Source organism: Hemicordylus capensis, chromosome 6, assembly GCF_027244095.1.
Source record: "Hemicordylus capensis ecotype Gifberg chromosome 6, rHemCap1.1.pri, whole genome shotgun sequence".
NCBI lineage: Eukaryota > Metazoa > Chordata > Lepidosauria > Squamata > Cordylidae > Hemicordylus > Hemicordylus capensis.
Window position 1 is genome coordinate 76,431,810 of NC_069662.1, and position 24,737 is coordinate 76,456,546.

Genomic DNA, 24,737 nt, shown 5'->3' on the forward strand with positions numbered 1-24,737 from the left:
TCCTATCTCACATTCTTGAGAGGGGCCCCACATTCCTGGTTTGAACACTTTTCCTGACTCAAACAATTTTTTTTATTTCAAGCCTAGTGGCTCTTTGTGCTGTTTAATAGTCCAAACTTTGAATCAAACTCTTATACACTTATTTATATGCCTGGATTAAACGATTCCATATAAACATTAGCCTCAAATGCTTAACAGTGTTAGCGTTGCGGCTTCTAACCATGGCCTCTTTATTTTATCTCAGAACTGCTAGGCCTCGTGGTCCTATTTGGCTTTTACAACCCTCCAGCCTTTTACCTCATAAACAGAAGGACCTGCTGAGTTCCTTGTAAGGGCCAAGAGCCAAGCGGTTGAAGAATCGGCTCCAATACTAACCCTGTGGTCTTTACTCTGCTTCTCCACTCCTATGAAACTAATTTCTCTCCTCTCCCCATGTCTCCCCCACACATGCTACTTTAAAAAAAAATTAAAGCGTAAAAATACAATATTGGAGAATAAACATTTGCACTAACATTGAAAATTGTCCTGACGCACAAACAAGGATTTGTCACTGAATTACATTTCTCACGACATCCACCCCAACTTCCTGTTGCTTCTTCCCTTTAGGTACACGCAGAAATATTTTTTCCAGTGTGCTTTTTGTTGTGCTCTTTTCAGGGCTACTATACACCACTTGTACCTTCTGTACTTTTCAAAATCATGGTTGGTTGGGACCAGATTGTTACAGGCAACTTTTCTCTCATACTTGGAATAACCAGGCCTCAAAGAAAGACAGCAGTGATGATGTTACAGCACAGCCAACATGGCTGATGTCTGTTTTGGGCTGTGTGGCCAAATAGAAATTTCAAGCTTTGATATCAGCTGCATATGATCAGATTTCAGCAAAACCAAACCAGATGACTTGTAATCACCTTGTGGTGAGAAATGAACAATATATATATTTTTAGGAGACATTCCCATTCACAGCATATTCATCAAACTACACTTTGCCAGAACTCTTTGGGGACAATGTGGCCATTAAAATTGTGTAAAGCCAGTGTAGGTTTGTAGCATAGATGCATCCAAAGGGTTTGATTACACCAGCATCCCATTGTTATATTTCCTGTCTCTCATTGTCACTTACTGTCCTAGTACTAATATTTATGTATTTTCTATTCATACAAGCTTCCCCCTCTCAGGATTGTGAGCTGGATTTTTAGTTTTTAGGGTTTTAAAATGAAATGAAATAAACCTGAATAATGACTGTAGCCATGTGTCACAATTTACTTACCAGGCAATCCAAGGAGGCTCACAAAATGAAAACAATAAGAAAAACCATAACATCATCATGCCAATATAAACATTTAAAAATCAGAATAATTAAAAGAAAAATAAATTTTAAAAGCTGATAGTCAGGCAGCAGCAGATAAATACCACCCAATATGCATACCAAGTATGTTTGATGCAATGTGCAAAAGGTAGGGCTGTGTGTGTTTATGTGATGGAAGGAGAGAAGCATCCGTAGACATTTCCATCATGAAGTAAACTGGATTGGGCAAGATTAGAAGTAAACTCATCATAACCTGGAAAATAGCAGAAGAAACTAGACTGGGAACTGAGGAACATTTTGGGGGGAAAAGAAGTTTTGATAGAACTACTGCTGTTGGTGATGCATGTATGCACTATTTTTCCCCCTAGCTATCACCTCTTGTTGAATAGGATTATAGGGGTCTCAGGACCAAAGTAGATGAGACGGAGATCTGTAACTGGAGCTGAAAAGGGCCCAGAGGGATAAATAGCAACTCCATGGAAGTGATTTAGATTAGAAAAACAGTATAATAGGAAAGTAATGTATGGTATTGTAGCCTTGGCTTAGTCCATCACTTCCATATCTATTTTAAGCCTTTAAAAACACAACAAAGAAGCCAGTAGTTGATCTTCTGCCATTTTGCCTAGTTTGGCCCTGAAGCACTCTGCTTCTTCATAGTTGCCTTACTGCTACTGTGTGGAAATGTTGTTGTAATATGTCCAGCCAGTAGGTGCCACTAGCATTTGCTAGTGGTGATCTTAATTGGAGGCAGAGTCCTTCCTGCCTGTACCTTTGTTGAACTTGTCTCTTCCTGTTACACAATAGTCTTAGCCTATGATGGCTGCCTTCCTCTGAGCTCTCATGATAGCTACTGTATGAAAAGCCAGGTAAAACTACATTAAATAAATGCAGTAAGTAAGTCATACAGTTAAAAACCTGTTTGATCAAAGATAACCCCTGCTAATTGGGCAAAGAAACACCCTTTAAAGTGTCAGCTCTCATATTTAGCAGGGGGGTAGCAACTATCCCTATTCAACTCAGCATAGAATCCTTCCCAGTGGCTGTTGATGGTGTCTCTCGAGTTTCTCTTTTTCTGGAGAGCCTCTTTGGTACAGGAAACCATCTTCTCATTCCTTTTGCTATGAAGATTGCTTTGTGAACTTTTTTTTGGGGGGCCCTGAAAATACTGTTAATAATAATAATAATAAATTAATAAATGCATTATTAAGTTTAAACTTTAAAAAGTTTAAAAATCAGTTGAAAGCACAGCCTAAGAGCCAACTATGACTTTATTGTACTTCCTTAAATTCTATGGGGGAAAAGTGAGATGTCTATGGTAAATAGGAAAATATGTGCAAATTCAGCTTATTTTATTTTAAAGCTGGGAGAAGCTGTGATAAGAAAGGAGAGGGGAGAAATGGTTAACATATGCAAATTAAGCAGGTTTTTTAAAAAGGACTCTAGTAATAAGGAAGGGCAGGGCAATGTGATGAGCATTCTGAGATCCTCAAGCCATGTATTGTGATCTGTCAGGTGCTTAGCAACTCTCTTTTTGTGCCATCCCAGGCAGGCAGCAAAAACAGGAAGTTTATCAAGGTGGGGCAACATGCATGGTTGGTGAGTGGAGTTCAGCTTGGTGGGTCACAGCTAGTTCTGTAGGCCTAGTCAAAGTGAAAAGACTCCATAACAGGCAACACTTATAAGAAGATTGTCATTTAAGTTGGTCACACAGGACATGAAGTGCTAAAAGAAATATTTATTAGGCTTGTGCATTTTGATTCGGGTACAAAATGTTTTGTGCCCGAAAATGGCAATTCCAGAGGTTTTGTAACCAAAACAAAATCAAGAATTAAAAAACAGAGATTTTTGTTTCCAAATCGAAATGACTGTGTTTCGGACAGAATGCTTTGTTCTTTGGAAAAGCATTGCAGTTGAAATTGACTTCTCTGACTCTCTCCACTCCAGCTGAGGCACTCAGTGATTAGCAGAAGATAAGATATGCAAAAAGCTGTTGAGCATGAATGGTTTAGTTAAGTATGTGTGTTAGTTAAGTATTCAGTATTCAGTAAAGTATTCAGTGTGATAGAAATGCAAACTAACCTTGCAAAGGGATTTGGAAGACAGCATTTTGAGACAGAAATACCCAAATATCTTTGGGAGCTCAATGCAATTCCAAAGCTCTTGCTAAAAGCCATGGTATAAATTGTGTGGAGAAGCTTTTTGAGAAGCTGGTTAGGAAAGTTCTGAAATTATACAGGTTTTTCTTTCCAAAGTTTTAGAAAGAATCTCTTGACTTGTTCAGGGGTCTTTTGAAGAGCTATTTTGTTTTTCTTCAGATTTTTATGAGTTATAGTGGTGTCTAAGTTTTGTTGCCCAAGTTGAGCAGTCTAATGTAATTTAGGCCACAATGTAATTTTGTGGGACATTATGTCTAAGCCAGTGGTTCACAACTTTTGCCATTGCAGGGACAGGTCATCCACATGGGACTACAGGAGACAAAAGGAGGGGGGTGGGGTGGGGAATATCCCTGTCAATCTATTGACATCCCCAGGAATCTTGGTTGCTTCTCTCTTTCTTGTAACCATGATCCATGGTTTTGCACTTTCTTAAAAGCAGTGATGATAAATCTCAACAATTCTGAACAGTAGGCTGATTTGTTTGGGCTACGGCTCACTCCACTTCAGTTAAATGAATATTTGAAGCTGTTCCATAGTACCAAGGCAGTTAATTGGTCTATTTTGCTATCTCAAATGACCTGTGGTCACTGTTCCATGGGGAGGGAGTGTTTTTATTGAAAGATTGCTTGAATCCACAAATGGGTTGTGCTGTTGTGCTAGTACCACAGGAACAACCCCCCACCCACTGCAAAATTCTCAAATAACTGTGCCAAAACATTAAGTGGCATTGTTGTTAATCATTCTCTTCACTCTTTCAACTTGTTTATGTGGGGCTTCAGGGGCAAAACAGTGGGTTGGGTGGCAGTGCCCCAAGGGTGGTGCACCCAGATTCCAAATAGGGCAAAGGAATGATTTCTTAGGAATTTCTGAGGTTTACGCATCTTTAAGATTTCCCCCCAAAGGGAATAATGGAGGTTTCAGCAGCCCCATAACTCCACCTGGGGGGCACTGGGATGGCCCGATGCGAGTGGTGGTGTAGTGCACAAAGGGTGCCAACCACCCCCCTGGATTGCTAACCCATAGAGGTACTGGGCTTTGTTGTTTCTGAGGTGCTGAGTTTAGATTCTCTGGTAGCAAATGAGATTTTTAATGAAAAACCATGAATCCACTCTCATATGCTACTAGAGAATCTACTCTCAAAATGCCTCTAAAACAATAAAACCCTGTGCTTAATGGGTTGGCAACCCATGTGGGTGGTTGGCACCCTATGTGCACTACACGGCCACTTGCTCTGGGCCACCCCAGTGCCCCTCAAGTGGAGTTATGGGACTGCAGAAACCTCCATTATACCCTACGAGGAAAATCTGAAAGATGCGTAACTTCATTAATTCTTTTAAAATCAGCCCTTTGCCAAATTCCTCTGAAAAAATTGTGGTAGCTTCTTTGTACCAACTGGGCACTACTACCAACCACAATCCACTCTGGGCCACCCCCCCACCCCCAGTGAAGCTATACTTTTCCTGAAACCTCCATCATACCCTATGGGGGAAATCTGAAAGATGCTCAAACTTCAAAAATTCACCAAAAATCAGCTGTTTGCCCAATTCCTTTGACATTTTTGTGGTAGCTTTCACTCATTGGGCACTATAACCCCCACCCACTCTTTCGACCATGTGACCCATTTTTAATCTGAATTAATTCAGATTCGAATTAATTTGGATACAAAACAAATCTGGGGTGATTCAGAAGGCTTAATTTCAAACAAAATACAAAATGGAGTTGATTCAGATTTGGTACAAATTGAAACAGAAAAAATACAAAATGTGCAACCCTAATATTTATGTGGGTGCTGTAAAAGACACGGCTGTGAATGGGAATGAAGCAACAACTGTATATTGTTGGAAGTGAAAAAAATATTAATTAAGATATATTAATAAAGAGTTTATGTGAGATATAATAGAAATATTCATGTAGAAATTAAAATAAAAACCCTATGAAGACAGCCAGAGCAGTGCCTTTATTTATTTATCAAGCATTTGTTATTTGGTGAATATTTGGCTAGGTCATCATATGGAATATAAGCTTTCCCATGCGATGAAAGAATTTACAAAAGTTTTGATACCTGTCCATCTCCCACTCCCTCCCCCCTTTCCCCAGCATGCATTATCTCTCTCCCATTTTCCATGATCTTGTTGAAGTTCAGAGTTGTAGCACTAGAGGAAAATATTATTTCAAATTTTAATTCTTTCTTTCTCTTTCCTATTGAAAGAATTTTGAGGTTCAGTGGGTGTAACGATCCGTGACAAGGGCCCGCAATGTGGAAATTCAGATGGCTGCCCATGCTTAGCCATGTATCTGCAATCACAAGAGAATAAATGCATTTCTTTCACATAAATGTGAAGTGAAATCTCAAGATCAGGTTAATCAACACTATTAAAGTTGCTGGGATAAAATCTGACTCTTTAGGAATCCTCTTTGGCATTGGTTTTTGGTCCCATTCACACAGTCCTGCAGGGTATTCCTAAGTGCACGAGAACTACTTTCTCAGGGTCTGACCTCATGCTGCTTTGGCATGAGAAATAAATGTAACCGTATGGGTGAGGCCAACAGCATGGGTCTTTCCATCCCAACTGAGACCTGGCTGGAAGATGACATGTCATTTTGTTTATTTTATTTATTTGTTATTTCTCTATGTAAACTGCTCTGAGCCATTTTTGGAAGGGCAGTATAGAAATCAAATTATTTATAATTATAATTATTATTAATAATAATAAATGGGAGAGACCCACACAATTTCTGCCCACATAATTTCAGTATGTTTTTATTCTCTCTCTCTCTGTAGTATAAAACTGTACCATCTCCTTTTGTTTTCACCAAAATTTAATGAGGGGTCTTTCAGGCTTGCAGATTCTATCCACTTCTCTTAAAAGAGACAATGGTGGTGTAAAGCTGATTTTTGAAGTGTCTGTTCTGGCAAACACAATAATAATACTCTGTATTATTAATGCCAACCCAAGTTTTGGGGTTTTTTTTGGCGGGGGAGCATATTGATTGGTCTTGTGTCCTTTCCTAGACATCTTTTGATCACCACTTCCTAAACTATATGTTGACCAATGAACCAGTGTACTGAAGACTTCTCAGAGCATGCCCAAGATTAATCTGTCATGCCAATAAAGGCATGGTAGGATTGCTACAATATCGGACTGGTCACATAAACTGAATGTTGCAAGAGGGATGGTTTTGCGCCTTCCCAGAGCAAGGCCCAGCCTAGTGTATCTAACAGAAAGAGCTGGTGAGACCACCATGTCAGATAAGTTAATGAGGTGTGGTTGGGCAGTCACTTCAGGTAGCAAATTAGCAAAGATGGCGGATTACCTACCTCCACCGCCCTGCTGTCTCACACTTTCAATTAATGGGCGATTGTCTGTCCCTGTCTACTGGTGGCAACGTTAGTACTGCCCCTGTGGCTGCTGTGCTGTTCCACCTTTTCCCTTTGGCTTTTACCCCCAGGAAGTGGGGAATGGAGCATAAGGAAGTGTGAAGTCCTCCTCAGAGTTCCACTTCCTATCCTAACCCTGCCTTCTCAAATTCCAGGGAGCAAGATGGATGAGTGGGGGAGGAAGAAGAGCAGTAGCCAAAAGACTGGGGTGTCAATGGTCAGTGTGAGGAAATCAGGGGAGAAACACTGGAGTGCCTAATGAGGTGCAGATGAAATTATAAAGACTCTTGTGAGTGGGAAACTGGTGCACTCTGCGTGCCATGGGGCTTAGGCACAGCAGTTCACCAAGCCAACTCAGATGTCATAGGGCAAGCCTGGAGCCCCATTAAAGTACATTGAGCTGGTGAATCTGGTGAAGGGAAAGTATGGTTGCGAACCTTTTGGGGAGAGTTGGCATTCCCTGTGTCCCATGTCCCATAAATTCCAGAACATATGGAGAAAGAACTCGGAACAAAGGGACCAATGCCAGACTATTCAGGACATCTAAAGGTGCAGGCTGACATCCTGACCAACTTTCTTTACGAAAGTCACTTTCAAACTAATAGGACAAATTAGTCATTACTAACTTGTCTTATTAATTTTAATGGGACTACCATTGAGTAATTTAGTCAGGATGTCGGCCATAGGCTGGAATCCAAAGAACTGAGCAACTAATTCTGCATGCCCAAGGTGGCTTCAAAACTGCTTTCTTGAACAGGAGCTTACTCTGCCAAATGACTAACCCATTTTGAAACGGGACTTTCAAACGCGGTTTCAGATAAGGCATGGCTCTGTGTATGTGTTTATTCAAATAAGAAAAAAAGTCAAAATTCCACTCAGAGTAATCAACTCCTTAGGCATCCTTAGCTCTTTGGATGCTGGTCATAACATGGAAATATTCAGGATCTGAGAAAGTTCTGCTTCTAACCCTTAGGAAGCTATGGGCATTAGTTGTAATTAAATTATACAGGCTGACATTCAGAGCAAGGATGCACTAGAGCAGTGAGGAAGCAACCTAACAGAACAGCACTGGTATAGTAGGGAAGGGGCAATGTTTAAAGCCCTCTCCTTCCCCAGGAAGCTTTCTGTGCCACCCAGAAATATGTCCCCGAGGGTTGTGCTTCCCTTCAGGGCATATTTTGGGTGGCAGAAAGTGCTTCCTGGAGAAGGGGAGGGTGTCAAAAATGGCTCCTTCCTCAGTCCCCTGGTGCAGTTAGTTGGGAAGTTCTATTAGGCTGCTCTATCATTGCACTGATACATCCTTGCTCTGTATGTCAGCTACTGATTTTAACAAGAGTCCAACTTTCTATGGACTGGGACCTCAGTGCTTTGAAACGCTGTTCACGCCATACATTTTAAAGGAAAATACAAACCTGGAAACAGCTTTATACCAAATAATCTTGAGAGATCTAATGATGGAATTTGATTCCCATTTTTTGCTAAATCAAAGAAATGTCATGCTTAATATTTAATTGTTCTTTAATGAAATAACCATAATTAGGATTTCCCTTCTAATGTAACTGAGCAAATTAAGTAATGTGCCTCACACTTACCCATGCATTCCCGCAATTATTGATGGCGATGTTGGTGGAAGATTAGAATTTACTGGTTGGGTGGCTGACCAATGAACCTTGCCAGTGTATCCAAAGGTGTTTGGATGGCTAAGCGGAAAAGTTAAAAGGAGAAGAGGAATTGATTTAATGGGCACAGGCTTGAAATAATGACTTCCTGATAGCTGTAATTAAGGCAAATATGTTGGCTTAGTTGCTGCACATGAGGTGGGAATGTAGGGTAAAGGATCTATGGGATAAATGTATCCAATTGATGCAGCAGGAAAATATCAGATAATATGCCTATGGTTATTTTGCCATCCCCCCCCCCCATCCTAAAAAGAACATGTGAACAAATCGTTTGCTTGGGTTTATTTTGTGTGTGTGTGTGTGTATGTATAAATATTTGGTAGTCATTTAATTTTTTCTCAACGTATTTGAGAATGTTTTGTACAATGTATTTTGTACTCTTATACCCAATTTCTCATGGAGAAGAATATTTTGCACAAATGTGTCTGGATGGCGTGTGGGTGGGTGGATGGAATCCAGTGATAAGGAACTGATATTAGGTACTGCCACATACTCATGAGAAATATTACCATAGATCTGCAATTCTGTCCTGAAACTACATTTCACACATATAATTCTAAAACACAAAATGGCAGAGGAAGGCCCATTTTTGAAAAGAAGCACTACAGTATAGAAACAAACTCTTTGATCAACAAACATATTATTCGGTTCAGGCCAAAGATCTATGTATATATAAAATTAATCTATTCTGGAAGTGGTTAGTCTGTGGATGCACAAAGGTTTATGAATACCATGGATATGTCTATGTATATACTTACTCGGGCCATACATACACTAGCTGAATTATCGGCCCAATCTTAATGATCCAGGCCATTCTTGCATCACGCACAAGATGCAGGGGATGGTCTGGACAACACCAAGGCAATAATTGGTATCAGTTCAATGCATTGGGATGTGGTGGCCTCACTTTTTAATGAAGCTTAAGCTTTTGCAAAGTAATCAGCTGCCTTCTGGTAAGCTGCAGTGACAGCATTTTAAATCGCTGCCTACCCTTTCCTGGTAATGCCTTGAATGTACCAATAAAGAAAGCAATGTCATGACATTGCCTCCTTTTCCATGTATGACTGGGGGAAATATGTCTGTGCCTTATTGTTATGGGGTGCCTCTGAAAATGAGAGATTTGTACATCTCTCCCCACAAACAAGCAACATGAAACGGATCTCAGTGTTTAAAGTACTTACACATCAGCTAGAAAACCGAAATTTGAGACTATATCACCCAAGACAGATCACTAAAATAATCAGAAAACATCTTTACACAGTCAAAACTAAGACCAGGAGGTTTACCTCTTAATAGAGGCCAGCAGCACTTCAGCATAGAGCACAGCAAGTCACACCTGTTGAGCCCATTATCATGAGTGAGAGTGTTTCACAGTGTTACCAGACAGGCAGCGGGGGGAAGGCTGCTTAAACTTACCTTCCCTGCAGACGACCGCTCTGCTGTTGCTGGGTGTGCAATACCCTGCTGTCCCAGGCAGCTCAGAGGGCCAGGATGCATCATCCCGGGCCCCAGAATGCACCACTCAAGAGTAGTGCATTGTGGGGATCCCCCCCCCCCGGCACTGGTTGGGAGCCCCAAAGCTGGTCTTGTGGTAGCAAGCATGACTTGTCCCCATAGCTAAGCAGGGTCTGCCCTGGCTGCATCTGAATGGGAGACTTGATGTGTGAGCACTGCAAGATATTCCCCTCAGGGGATGAAGCTGCTCTGGGAAGAGCAGAAGGTTTCAAGTTCTCTCCCTGGCTTCTCCAAGATAGGGCTGAGAGAGATTCCTGCCTGTAACCTTGGAGAAGCCGCTGCCAGTCTGTGAAGACAATACTGAGCTAGATAGACCAATGGTCTGACTCAGTATATGGCCGTTTCCTATGCTCCTAGCCTCTCAGCCCTGGCTGCAAGCAGCTGGCACTGGCAGATGATCAGGGCAATGGGGCTAAGGGAGTGCTTGCTCCCTTAACCTCATTTATGAGGCGGGCTCCCGAGGCGGGTTTGCCACTGAGAGCCCTAGTGCTACCGGCAGTTCTTACAATCAGCCAAGACCGGGCTTGGCTTCCTTAGCCTGGTCTTGGCTGCGCGTGAGGACAGCCTCAGTGAAAGTTGTGCTGTGGGAGAACTGTGGTCTCTTCACACACTTGACCAAGCCTTAATTGGGGAAAGCAATTTCCAGGAGCAGCTAAGAAGTAAAATGTATGCTTGCAGTATGCAAGCTGCATTTACAGGGTATATAAAAATAATTGCCTAATGGCCTCACTTATAATGAAACACCATCAAGCTAGGTGGAAAGCAGCAGTGTAGCACAGAAAAGGGAGGATGAGGATCCACAGCATGAAATTCCATTATATCTTGCAATATATCCAGCAATATTGGAAATTAGCTTACACCTAATAACTGTGTAAGACTGGGAACATCTGAATCTCATTATACACTGCAAAGCGTTTTTATCTGTAAAGTGGTCTGACCTTTAGAGCATGCAAAGCTGGAGCTAACCTGGAACTGTTTGTGTCACACTCAAAGTTATTTGGTTGTTGTTGTTGGCTGCTTTCTGTTTGGAAATACGATGAGAAAAGAATGCATGCATGGCCATCTTTAAGGTAGCAATGGCAAATGTCCACCTTTATGTGATGATTCTCAGTGCAATTTGCATAGTTGCAAATTTAAATATTTCCCTGTGTTCTAGCTAATGGAGATAAATGAACATTCTGGTTGGCCTCATGCAGGGATGTACCCAGTATACCCAGGGGAGGCTCCCAGTTTGGTGTCCCTTTTGAAGGTGAGTTAAGAATTGTTGTGGACCTTTTAAGGACTCACATATTCTCATATATCACTGAATATTCTCGCTCAGAAACTGTTGTGCAAGAAACTTAGTTGCTGCTACTGCTCAGTGCCATACGAGTCTGATTTCTTCCTCTATTGGCAGTAGTATTCAGTGGCCTAAGGTGCTTTACTCATCAGCAGGTTTGGTGCCAATCAGAAACTACAAGGATGGCACATGACTTGACCTGTTGCCCCTACTAAGCATCTGAACACACTGGTATCTTGCTTTTCATCTGCCTCTTGAGCACATGTCAAATTATCCCACACTGGGGAAAAAGCATGATATAATTTAACCTTATTTTAACAACTGCCAATTTATTATATGTGTTTTGCCCAGTTTAACATTTGTGTCTAGGTTGCATCCAGGGCAGGTGCCTCTAGTGGATACTACTGGGTTCATGGGATAGAATACACGAATATGCATTACCTAAATGGTAATAGTTGATTTTTTTTTAAAAAAAAATGCCTCCCTTGTGATTTGATCAGTCTCTCTAGTTACCTCCGATTGTCTGCTAAAATTCCTCAAGGAAGTAGCATGCTGAAGTAATAATGCTACCAAAAAGCCGGCCCTTTTGTGTCAGGGCTTCACATCAGTTGGATTTCTTTTTGTCACTACGATGATGTCTCTTTCTGTCACTTTCTTGCTTATGTGGTTGCACAACTTATTCAAACCTCTGCACACTCAAGCATCTCGTCAGTTGACAGTTCAGTTGCTACTGAGGGACTTCATATGTACTGAAGCGAAATCCACCCCCATTTTTACAAAGCACACAGCTGCTTCCCAGGCATTTGCCTGTCTCTGGGTGTGTTGACAAGGTCACGCTTTAAATTAAATTTTGGTTGTCCCTCCCCTGCCTGAATGTGTAGACTCAGTAGCTGTCTTGCACTGTGTAATATCATCCCCCAAAAGAGCATCCATGTACTCCACATGTACCCAGAACCTATGCAGATGTGGAAGTTCTCCTTTTCGGACAAGTGGTCATGTTGTGACAAAAAATGGAGAAAACATGAGTCACACCTTGAGGCTATTCAGACGTGCATGCAAAACCAGGCTAAGAAGGAAGACCAGCACGTTTTGCACGTGCGTGTGTACTGCCAGGATCTGGCAAACCCGTCTAGGAAACCTCCCTCTATTGGAGTTTGGGGGGTGGAGTGGGGTAACACAGGGTGATGCGTCCTGGCATCCTGACCCTCGGAGCTACCGGCACTTGTCTGGGTGGGCAATCTACCCGCCCAGGGAAAGGGAACTGCTTTTGTTCACGGAGGTAAGCTATTCAAGGCTTCCTGACCGCTAACCCTATTGCCTTTCTCACTGAAGGGCTCCTTGTCTCTTTGACTCCATTAAAAATGTCGTATGATATAGTAGCACTGAAATAACACACTTAAATGAAGTTTTTCACACCGGGCTTTTAGTTTGCATCTTCTCCAGAATGGAGGGGGTGCGTTCACATATCAGCCAAATTTACCCCGAAGTACCCCTGCAAGTATTGGCAGGGAGCACTTCACACACAGTTTGGATTTGTGTGTTAGCGTGTAGCCTGATTTATATCTGGGGTAAAAAAACAACACCCACTTTTTGCATCGTTTTTTGGAGGCAACTTGGAACTTGCAGTAAAGCCTCTCAGTAAACCTGTGGTAAAGCCTGCTGTCTGGGAAAGCTCCTTGTGAGTTTATTAAATGGATCTAGTGCTTTAGTTTGCTGATTAAAGGATGGGAGAGGAAAACAAGAGCTTCTGGGTGCTATGGGTCTGTAAAGCAATAGATCCACTTAATAACCTCACAATGCACTTAAGTGTGTTATTTCAAATATATTACTGAAGTTCACTCTAGGGCCTGGTTTATATGAATATGTTTACCTTTACCAACATCAAAGGTGCCTTGCATATTGTTGGGAATTCTCTCTGGTAAGAGAAACCCTTTTCATTATAGCAGAGTGCACAGAGGCACAATACAGAATTTGGTTAGGCATGCGTGTATGCTGAGAGTAAAATAACTTGGAGCCAGTTCATAGTTTCAAATCAATATAAGGAGTATTTATTATAGAACTCCACTCTAGATAGTAAAGTGAAGAGATAGGATCTCCAATCTAGCTAGCTAGCCGGATGCAGATGGATTCTGCATCTCTGCACACATGGTGCAGGGAGAGAGGAGCTTGCATGTTGCAAGCGAGAAGGAGGGGAAGAGAAAGAGAAGGATGTAGGAAGTGCCTGGAAGGAATTAAGTCCCTAAGAATAGCAATCTACATATCAAGGGATAGTGTCAGAGCAGTAGAGAAGGGATGACCAATATCTTGATCCTCTAGCCCTCTGACTCACTAGTCTGTCCTCCTATGTCATTGAGACAAGAGACAGCGTATAGTCCTTCACTTCCAACACATATATGTGAACAAGCCACTGCAGATTGACCACAGACAGAACTTTCATATTGCCTCACATCACCGCTAATGATGGGCCTAGCTAGACAAGGGGGGACACTGCCCTCTGAGCTGGGGGGCCCACAAGGCTTGGGGTGTGCCCTGCCACCACTGCCCTTAAAGCGCTGGGCTCTGGTGCTCTGCAGCTGGGCCCGCGCACGCTTTCTGCATGTGATGGGAAGTGAAGAAATGCACTGGGGCTGGGCTTCCTTTCTCTCCCCCCCACCCCGTGCTTCCTCCTCCCAGTGGGCCACCCCTTGCTGCCATGCTGCCCGGCCCTGATCAGCCTCAGCAGCCCTGCGCCAGGCCTGACTCCACGCCATCGAGCCAGTGCTGCTGTTGGCCACTGTGGCGGCAACCCTCCTGCTCTGCACTGAACAGCCCAAGCAGAAGGTGTGTCCAAAAATTGGTGGAGGGGAAGGCTTCGGTGGGTTAGGTTGCCCCGCCCCCTTGAATAGGATGTCAGATGCATGGGGCACTAGGGCTCATGATGGAGGCCCCCTAGCTGCAATTTGTCCCCCGGCTACTGGGAAGTTCGCTACACCCTTGCCTCAAACGCAATTTTTTTCAACAGTCAGGGCCAACCTAGATATATTCCCCATGTGCCATTTTCCTGGAACTGTAGCTCAGTGGTAGAGCACGTGCCTCGCGTACAAAGGGCCCCAGGTTCAATCCCTGGCCTCTTCAAGTAGGGCTGCGAAAGACCTCTGTCTGAAATCCTGGAAAACTGCTGCCAGTCAGTGTGTAAAGACCATATGAAGGCAGATGGATCAATGATCTTACTCAGTATAAGGCAGATATATACCGTCATATTATCAAAATAACTCACTGAAGCGGTTATTTGCTTGGTGGTGGGGGATGGGGCATACAGGTATGACTAGTTGTGCTTTCAGTTCATACATTCAAGTTGAAACTAGACATTACAGCAGATGCAGGGCTCTGCCAGAATCAGCAGTCCTATGTCTCCTTTTACTCTCTTTTCCGTAATGCTTAGGGATTGTGTGTGTGATGTGATCATGCTATTACTAAGAGTTTCCCCACCCCAAGAAGCAGCAGTCAATGGCAGGGAAACGTGCAGCATGATGACACTGCAACACAAGTTGAGTATTGTTGCATGATACTGGGGAAAGTGGGAAAACAAGGCCTGGCGCTGCTGTTTTGGCAGCAGCCCTGCTCCCCCTGTATTATCTATTTGTAGGCTTAGTAAGTAACCCTGTGTAGAAAAACCAAGTGATGTGTGTGCATGTGTGAACCAGGCCTAGGAGATCAGAGTTTGAGATTTGCTCCTCCCAAGTATTAGGAGCACAACATTGCAATGGTGTGCTAATTAGAGTTACAGGAATACCAGCAATGGATCATTTATGCCATCTTTGTCATCTCATCAAGCACTGAGCAGTGCCCTCCCCCCTTCTACGCTGTGAATGTTCCACAGGAAATCCCCATCTGCACTGGCCAATTTTTTCCATTGACTCTTAGAACACCTGCAGAACAAAAGAGTTTCTTTAAGGGCTGTAACCTCATGCAACACTGGTGAAGGAGGGGGAATCAATCGAAAGACAGGTGAAAGCTGTAATAGTTAAGAAGAAAAAATGGTGAAAGATAATGAAAGAGAAAGAGGTGCTGTAGCAGCAAATATCAGAAGAGAAAAATTTGACCATACTTAAGCCATATGACATTTTTAACCTTTTGGGTATGTGTATCCTTTTTGATAAGCTAAACTGACTGACAGTAAAGAATGATAGCAAACTTGCTTGCCTTTTTCTATTTATTTTAAATAGAAAGGGTGCAGATCACCAAACACAGCTTGCTGTATACCTCCCACATAGGGAAGATGCCTGTTAGGGAGCAGCACTGGAGTGAAGGTGTCCAGATGCAAAGCAGAACAGGGCTGTAGTAGTTGTGCAGAAGAGAGAATTTTAGCAGATGCAACTTTGCTTGCCTTACACATGGCAAACTGCTCCTATCCAAATTCTTCCTCCATACAACTGTTCAAGGATACCTCTGCAAAGGATATGATGTCCTCCTTTGCACAGTCCCCCTCCTCTGCACCCCACCCCCAAACAGCTTATCAGAATTCCAAGGGGCTTTGTGGTGCTGATGTGCAACTGGGAAAGGGAGTAGACAGCAACCCTACCTCAGTCAATTGAGATGGGTGTGTAAGCAGGTTATTGGATATGGGATTATTTTGTCTGTTGTGCCCCTATTAGAGCAGGCTGCAGTGCAGACACTTGTCTGATCTCTTCCCCTTCCCTACATTAGCAAAAGTCAGAGAGGACACAGACAAGAGAGCCACAGCAAACAGTGCTTGGTGAAGCACCTCAAAAGGAACCATTGCAGCGTGCAATCTGCGGCATTGCTGAGCTATGACCTTTCCTAAAGCTCAATGGCAGAACACAAGCTTTGCATACAGAAAGTCCCAGATTCAATCCCTGTCACCTCAGTTAGCTTAGACTAGAAAGACCTCATCTCAGTCCTTCTGCTGCCAGTCAGCCAATGGTACCCAGACAGATGGAGCAACCATTTGACTCACTGGCTGATACAACACTCAAGGGTACATCCACTCAGCAACACTGCATGTACACAAGTTGTGCAAACACAAGAAGTGTGCAAATGATGTTACACAAGAGCAAGCCCATTATATCCAGTCGGCTTACTCTTGCATACCATCAACTGTGCAACTTGCATACATGCGATGTTACTGGGTTGGCATATCCTTGCGCACTATGTGAGCCAGTGTAAGGAAGCTCCACATGTTCAACATTAATAGAACATTTAGAAGCAAGGTATCACTTGCTATGAGTGTCCTTATTGGTCCATGCAAAAAATAATGTTAATGAATTAATAACAAATCAGATCCCGCCCACTCCCGCTCTAAAATAAAGACTAAGTGCTTTCCAGGCACTCTTTACACTCCTTCAAATAGTTGAGCTCAAGATTCAAAGCAGTTGTGACCAGCCTTTTTGGCAAGCATAACTGATGCCCTTCTAGTAAGCTATGGTCTCTCCCCAGACCAGTGATACAATGCACCTATCTTTAAGATGACACAATGCTCTGTTCTCTTAAGTTTTAAATTGACACTGAAGAAATATTCCTTTTGGACAGTTCATTTTCTATTCAGTCTGTTGTCCGAAATGCAGCTATACTAGTGCAGTGATTTTCAAACTTCAAACACTTAAAAATGCTTTCTCCCATCACTTGTCTTTAATGAACCTACACACATTTGTTGCAGAGTTCTTGCACACCACAGAAGATGCTGGGGTTGTTTCAGGGCACATGTTCAGCCCGTGTAGCACATTGGCCAGATCTTTTGGGCCTCACTGTCACTCCATGTGAACTGACAGTGTGTTCTAAAAGACACCCACAAGTTACTTATAGGTGGAGAGTGGTAGTGGCAGGCAAGGTGTCATCGAGGAAAACATCAGCCATTACATCTCCCTGTGGAAACCTGAATAAGCTTTAAAGGAAAGTTCCCTAGGACAGTTTAAAAATAGTGAGAGCAGCTTAAACCAAGGAAAGGCCTATTTGGTGTCAGCTTTGTAAAAAAACACCAAGTACATCTTTCCCCCCACTATGATCTCTGCGCTGGGCAATGCAACACCAGTGCTGCGGATCAGCCAGCACTGCTGCGTATGTTGCAGGCAGCCCTGGCGGTGTTGCACAACAAGGCAGTTGTGCAACTACTTAGAACAGCATACTTACAGTTGTGCAACTGGGGATGCTCATGCGTGGCAGAGCTGGCCGATTGGCAGTGCCAGCATTGCATTGCCCAGCCTGTGGTCAATGCAATATTTTTAAGTGAGCTCTATTATTTTACTTTTAAATGCTCTGATATCATTTAAGAAAATAGTTAGGAATGGTATCCAGCATTTCAAGAGGTGTATACTAATTGAGGTATAAAACTTCAGCATATTCAGAGGACATCTAGTGGCCAATGTTATATTTACACCTTAACAGACAGGTGGTCTGCTTTAGGAAAATAATATGCATTAAACAAAATAATCGTATGTGTTTTTCTGTGTCGTTAGTGGTGAAGTCACAGTTGTCCCTCGCCAACCGTGAGGGTTCCATTCCTGGAAACCTTCACGGATGGCAAATTCGCAGTAGGCGAGACATTGAGAGTAATGGGAAACAGGGGGTTAGGGGAATCGCGATCGGGAAAGTACCTTAAAATGAAGAAAAAAATAGAACAAATCCCCCTGACCCCTGGAAATGAAGTGACCTCCCCAAGCCTCCCAAAACTGACTCCACACCGCCCAAAATCACCCCCTGAGTGGGGGGTCAGTGTTCCCTCTAATTTTTTTTCATCTCTGTGCGGAATGAGTTTTGTTCTGGGTGGCAGTATCAAGGCAGTGTGTGTGCATGTGCATTCAGAATGGGGCCTTCCTGTTTCAACCTGAGCAGGATCTAAAATGAACTGAGTGGACATCCAAAAATCTTTGAGCGTGTGTACATGCACATGCCTTAGAGGGAACCATGCCCATGACCCCGGAAATTCCATCCCCAAACCACCCAATTTTTTTTTTTAAAGGCTGATGGATAGTGAGTTCAGTCCAGCAAAGGTTAGGTGCACCTAAAAGCTGATCGACACAAATCAGGGGAATCACATCCTGCATAGTCTTACTGGACAACACCATTTCAGATTGTAGGAGTGTGTTGGACTGTTGCATGTTTGAATGTAGCCCCATATAAAAATACTTCATGGACACAAAATGCTAGCATGCAGTTGTTAAGGGTTCTAGTCTAGCCTTCCCCCTAACACATGGGTTTTCTATATACAAATAATTATATGGGAAGGAGAATTCCAACATGGGCCTCCAGTTGCAGTCTGAAGACTTACAGTTCAGCAATACAGTTGAACCACGTGATTTTGCTATTTGTGAAGCTTGGCTCTTTTGCCCACTCAGATGGTTAGTTTCTTCTTCATTCAACTGACAACAAAGGGAAATAGGCACCCATAACCTTTGCTGCTTTGTGCAAAGTGACTTCCCTAGGTTAGCCAGTGAATGTGTGGGTGACTAGGGTTTTGAAACCATGTCTAATTCCATATCCCCTACCTTCAATAACTTCAGGTCCTTTCTGGCAGCATGACAAGGAAAATGGCAGTTTGATTAAAACTCAATCAGTCATTATATAAGCAAGGAAAAGAGACGTTTACTTACTAGGAAGATTCCACATAGCGTGGCTTTGCAATTCTAACGTTGCCATGGGTAATTAAATCCACATAGGGATTGTCTAGGTCTTCAACATTGTCTGCACCAACACGGCCTCTGTTTGGATGAGAAATGGGGGGTGGGGTCAAAAGGCATATCTATATCTATATCTATCTATCTATCTATCTATCTATCTATAAAAAATTTATAAAACAGCTGGCTGAGGCCACTGAAGCAAGCTCCAAGCTTTTCGTTATTTATTAAAAAGGTGCACAAGAATATATACAGAGATAAATTGTCCTTTGTGCAGCCACGTCCCAAGATGAAGAGAAAACCAGGCAGCGCTTGCAGCAAATAATGGATGACAACGTATTACCACATATGTGAACTAAACAGATTTGGGAAAGCTGAAAATAATGTGAAAAGGAGGTGATGGAATCCCTTTCCCCCCCACTGCTTTTATGCTCAGACCTATGAAAGCAGGACAGGTTAAATCAAGTCTGCAAAACTTGTGACCCATCAAGTTGAACAAAACTTTGTGTATTGCGGTTTGCCAGGTGCCTGACAACGCCTCCCGCTTTTGCAGTTTCAGGCAGGCAGAAAACCCCCAAGAAGTTTATCAAGCCACTGGTTGCCCACATGGCTAGTGGGCTATGCTCAGTTTGGTGGGTCACAAGTTGTGCAGGCCTGCATTGAAAGAATATGCAGGGATCCTCAATTTGATCCTCAAATTTTTCTGGCTTTGGCAGCCAGCCATTAATTGTGTTCATCACTGACCCTGGCCATTCACTGAGTCCTTTGCTGTGCACAGAGGGTGTGAGGAGGGAGAGAGTGTCTGTCCTAAGCTTCGGAGGCACCCAGAATGTCTTGTGATATTCAGAAGGATCACAAATGTTGCTGTGATGACTGCTCTTTTCCACAACTCTCGGTGAGCATTCCTTTCATCACTCAGTATATGGCAGTTTCCTATGTTCCTATGAGTATTTGAAGAGTGCTGAGTGCTGCACAGACGTCACACGGTGCTTTGAAGGCACTCAGAACTTCTGAAGGGCAATTTAAAGTCAGAGATAGACCCTGGGCTAGTTCACACATGGATGTTCATTATTTGATGGTAGCAACATTGGTGATGATTTCTGTGAGGTCACTGACACAATTAAAAACTGTGTTCTACCCGGGTTTGGGAGCTGTGTATACTCCCAATTTTTGGTTGTGTGGAAGCAAGGTTAGAGGAAAAGCTACCCAGGTTTACATGTAGCTCCCAAACCTGGGTAGTTTTTGATTGTGTCAGTGACCTCCCTGCCTTTCCCCTAAATCTGGAACTCAAGCAAGAGGCAGGGCCGGAGTGGCTCAAGAGTGCCTCAAAGATGAGCACTTGGATGATTCTGGAACTTGAGGGAGAAGTGAGCTGTTCTCTCTGACCTTGCACTGCACCACAGATGTCTTCAGAATGCCGCTACAGCACAGTGCCAAGTCAGAGAGGGACACTGCCTGGAAAACACTGATAAGAAGCTCTTCAATCCACCGGTGGTGCTTTCCCTTCCCTAGTCTTTTTTTCACATTTGAAACCTATTCAATGTTGATATTTCGAATGGATTGGTCTGACCTCCAAGTGTAATATTACAGGTAGGGATGTGCAGAACATTTTGAGCTCAAAATATTCCAACTTGAAATGGGCCGTTCTGAGTGTTTCGAGCTTGAAACCGAATGACCCCATTTATCGTCATCTTAAAATGAAGGGCTTGTTTCGAGCTTGGAACAGAATGACCCCATTTATAGCCAGAATGTTCCAAGCACCATTTTGGAGGTGTGTTTTCCCCTTGCTGATTGGTTTTGGCACTGGCTTCTGTTTCGCTTGCAATCTCCTTGCTTCTTGGTTGGTTTGTTATCATAGAAATCAGGTTGATTTGTATGACAACAAGCCAACCAGGAAGCAAGGAGATGAAAACCTCTTTTCTGCCCTTTTCCAGCTTTGCAACACCCTATTTGAAATGGGAAGACCAGAACTATATAAAATATTCAAAGTGTGGCTGCACCATAGATTTATATAAGGGCATTATGATCCTTGCCACTTGGTTTTCAACACCTTTCCTAATAATTTCTAATCTGAGCTGGCCCAAGACATTTTGATGACTAAGGCAGAAATCTCAAATGATACTCTCCTTACAGTTTAAAAATAAATACATCATGGGGTTGGATCCAGAGAAGTATGAGTGGAGTCCTACTTGTGCAATGGGGCTCTCCTCCCCCTTCTCCTCAGTGGAGCCCCCTGCATTCCAAGAAACCTGCTTTTGAAGCTCAGGGGACCCTCCAGAACAGACAGATGGCATATTCCGCTTAATTTAAGAGCTATGTAATGATATAAAAGTTTTTACTTACGTGTAGAGGGGTACATGCTGAGTTCGAGAATATGGGCTGACACTGTGAAAGATGAAGCACAGTAAAATAATTTCTTTCAAATGTAGAATTGTTATAGAGTATATTATGAAAATCCTTAATCCACAAACAGGGGCAATGGCAAGGGATACCTGTATCTTTAGAAATGCAAATACTGGCGGTGGGAAGGAGTATGATTCAAAGGTCTGCCATGAATGTAGTGGACCATAAGGTATCACAAGGCCATACAAAGAGCCCTACTCCCTCTAACAGGGATTCCCAGATGTTGACTACAACTCCCATAATCCCAAGCAAAAGCCATTGCAGCTGGGGATTCTGGGAGTTGTAGTCAGAAACATCTGGGAATCCCTGTTAGAGGGAATACTGCTACTAAATCAGACCCAAGGGCCCATCTAGTCCAACATTTTGTTTTCAACTGTGGCCGGGCAAATGCCTCTGGGAAGCATTCTAACAAGGCATGCAATCAACTGCTCCAATCTGTTACACTTCGTTTTTGCTCAATTTTGATTTTTGCAAAATCCATCCCAGTCAATATCCTGTAACAATTACTCAGTGAGAGGGTTATATATGCAAGACACAAGCAGTTTTTATCTGGCCCTGTTTGCATTATATGCATCCATTTCTTTTCTCCTGTTATAAACAGGCAATTTGTTATTTTAATGCAGAATTTGGCAAAGCATCCTAGGAATCTCAGCCTTGATTTCGTTCACAAAGCTAAATTTCTAGCCTTAAGTGTTATAGAGAAAAGTATGAAAATATATAGGCATTATCTTAACCTTGGGTCCCCAGCTGTTTTTAGATTACAAAGGCCATGGCCTTTGTGGCTGGGGATGATGGGAGTTGTAGTCCAACATCTGGGGACCTAAGGTTAGGAAACCCTGCACTAAGGAATGTAAAAAAGTCACAGTGATTGTGGTGCGTGATATAATAGAGCTGATCCAGACATTCACTGATGCAATACAAAAAGTAGGAACTCATGGTTCCCTCTCATAGGAAGATCCATGAGATTGATGACTCTCCCCCCACCCCACATCTGCATGTCTGCATCAGAAGCAAGGAATCAAATTCACAGATCATTTGCACATCTGGAATCCCAATGCTGACGAATGACCAAATCAGTCCATAACCAAGTAGCTCAGCTCCCTCTAATAACTGCCCTGAGCCATTTTTGGAAGGGTGGTATATAAATCAAATAAATACATAAATAAGTCTTGTGTAAAGTGACTCTGATGTACTTAAGCCAATTTTGCAAACACGGTGTCACAAATCCTTGGAAAAGATGGTTTGGAATGGCTGAAATGCTTGTATCCACTGCTGAAAGCCATTTCACCTTGAGCTGCAAGTAATCCACATGAGTGTCATATATGAACCAGGCTTAAGTTTCAGCTGTTTCATTATTATAATGGCACTTGAACTATCTGATGTGGCACCCTACAGAGTCTTCATGGCCCTGATACATAGTCAAAGTACTGGAATTTTGTAGCAAGGAACTGGATAATGGGAACAGACATTCAAACAATGACAGTAGGGCAAGGAATAGTCTTCTGTATGTGTCTATCTCCCATGACTCTGAGATGCTGTTTGACTATCAAATCCTGGTATTCATGCCTTCCTTCCTGCCATTTCCTTCAAATCTCATAGAAAGCTCTAATGGGATCAATAGGATGCAACTACCCCATTCTTTTCTTGATAGGGATCATTGACCAAGGTCAAAGGCCCATTGTTATGAGCAGGCTGAAAGCCAGGCTGTCAAGGGTTACAGAAAAATAATTTAAAAATCAATATTATAAACCAACATTTATTGCAAACATATTTCAAGCAGAAGCTCTTCCCTGGAGGAATAATTGTTCAAAGAACAAGTTTTTTCTCTCTCCATATCCATGTAATTAGAGAATACAGTTTGTTATTTGGACAGTTATTCCCAGAAGAAGAGCTCTTGCTAGAAATGTTAGGACTTAGCAAAAAATACTAGTTTGTACAAATTTGAAAAAACTGGATTTTTTTCTCTTCATTGTGTGTGATCTTCTTCTACTAGTGCTTCATCCTCATTCTTTCCATGTTGATTTCAAAAGGCTGGCTATATGATTAAGTAGGGACTTGATGCTTTATCAGGTATGTCTGGAGCTAAAGAATAATCACTCACTCAACAAGTGAGAGTGAGAGCAGGTGAAGTGTAGTAACTAGGCGTGAGCTGCAAAGCAGGATTTCTCTGGTTTGGATCTTGGCTCCACAGTGAACTTACAAGGTAGACTTAAGCAAGCTATTTGTTCTCAGTCTCAGCTACAATTAGAGTTAATTTACGCGGACTTTTCAGAGTTGCTGTAAGAATTACATGAAGATAATACACGGGAAGTGATTTGTGCACTGTATGCAAATGTTAAATATTGAGGCTATTCTCACGATTGCAGAAAATCGAGCTAGCCTCTGCTAGCCCGATTTTCTGTAATCATGAGAACCACCGGGCTTGGCTGTGAGCCTGGTGGTTCTAGACCAGGTAACCCACTCAAGTACCCCTCCCCTAAAACCAGGTTTGCGGAGTGCTCGCTCTGCAAACCTGGTATTCAAGATCCTAAATAGCAGTGGCGCGGCTCCGTGGCACGCCTACTTATGAGGAGACCCCCGGAGGGGAGGCAAAAAGCCACCTCCTGGGTCCAGGGGTCTCCCCAGTATGCCCTGCGCACTGATGCAGGGCATACTGGAGTTTCCGGGGGCCACGCGGCCCCCGAGCTCCCCAGCCCCCGCCGGCTCCGTCACGGAGCCGGCAATCATGAGGGCGGCCAATCCGGCTGCCCAGGGCTCCTGCTTGCTCGTGTGTGGGGTGGGCTTAGCCCGTTCTCCCCGCTCAACTTCGCAAACCGGGTCTCACTGATTGTGAGACCCAGCGCATCATTTGTTCCCACCGCTCCCTGTTAAATATAGCCACAAAACAGCTTATAATACTTAAAAACAATAACACATTGTATATTTAATTTGCATTACATATATCACTAAAAACTATATAAAAGTAGCAAGTGAAAAAACTTATAATAAAAACAGAATTAAAAACCAGTCTAAAAATAGATATAATTTAATATAATAAAATTACAGTTAAAAACCAGGTGAAAATATTATTAATGATCTCTTCCAAAAAGGCCTAGAGACAGGTTGGCAGCTGGCTGGAGAGTCTTTGACTAGGACTGAATGATGCAGCTTTGATTCTGTCCAGCACCTGAATGAAATGTTAGCTACTCCAGCCAACAAAGCACTAGCTTCTTGCAACTGGTTTTCCCCAGTGAGGAGGGCATGGGTCCAAATCACTGGAGGTCATCCTCTTATCGCACCCACCAAGCACACCAACTGTGTAGTAGAAGAGACAGATCCAAAATAAATGGGACAATAATAAGCTCTGATGACTTGGACCTTGAGCTGCTTTTGTCCCCACCAACATAGAAGTTTGGACACAGAGTCAA

The 24,737-nt window shown here is 42.9% G+C and overlaps 1 protein-coding gene across 13 annotated transcripts in view; it reads right to left on the reverse strand.

Moving 5' to 3' along the window:
* SPATA48 (spermatogenesis associated 48) overlaps positions 1 to 24,737 on the reverse strand; it is a 65,665-nt gene that overhangs the window by 22,201 nt on the left and 18,727 nt on the right. For 8 of the 13 annotated variants that reach the window (XR_008309775.1, XR_008309776.1, XR_008309779.1 and 5 more), the window contains exons 8-10: positions 21,271 to 21,312; positions 18,904 to 19,011; positions 8,437 to 8,544 (exon numbers count right to left, since the gene is read on the reverse strand). Coding sequence is in view for 5 of the 13 variants with exons in the window: in XM_053261363.1 (XP_053117338.1) it covers positions 5,637 to 5,760; positions 8,437 to 8,544; positions 18,904 to 19,011; positions 21,271 to 21,312 (382 nt within the window). In the remaining 8 variants the exon portion in view is untranslated. Of the gene's footprint in view, positions 1 to 5,403; positions 5,761 to 8,436; positions 8,545 to 18,903; positions 19,012 to 21,270; positions 21,313 to 24,737 lie in introns of those variants that run through there. The other 5 variants (XM_053261363.1, XM_053261366.1, XM_053261365.1 and 2 more) reach the window with 1 other exon arrangement.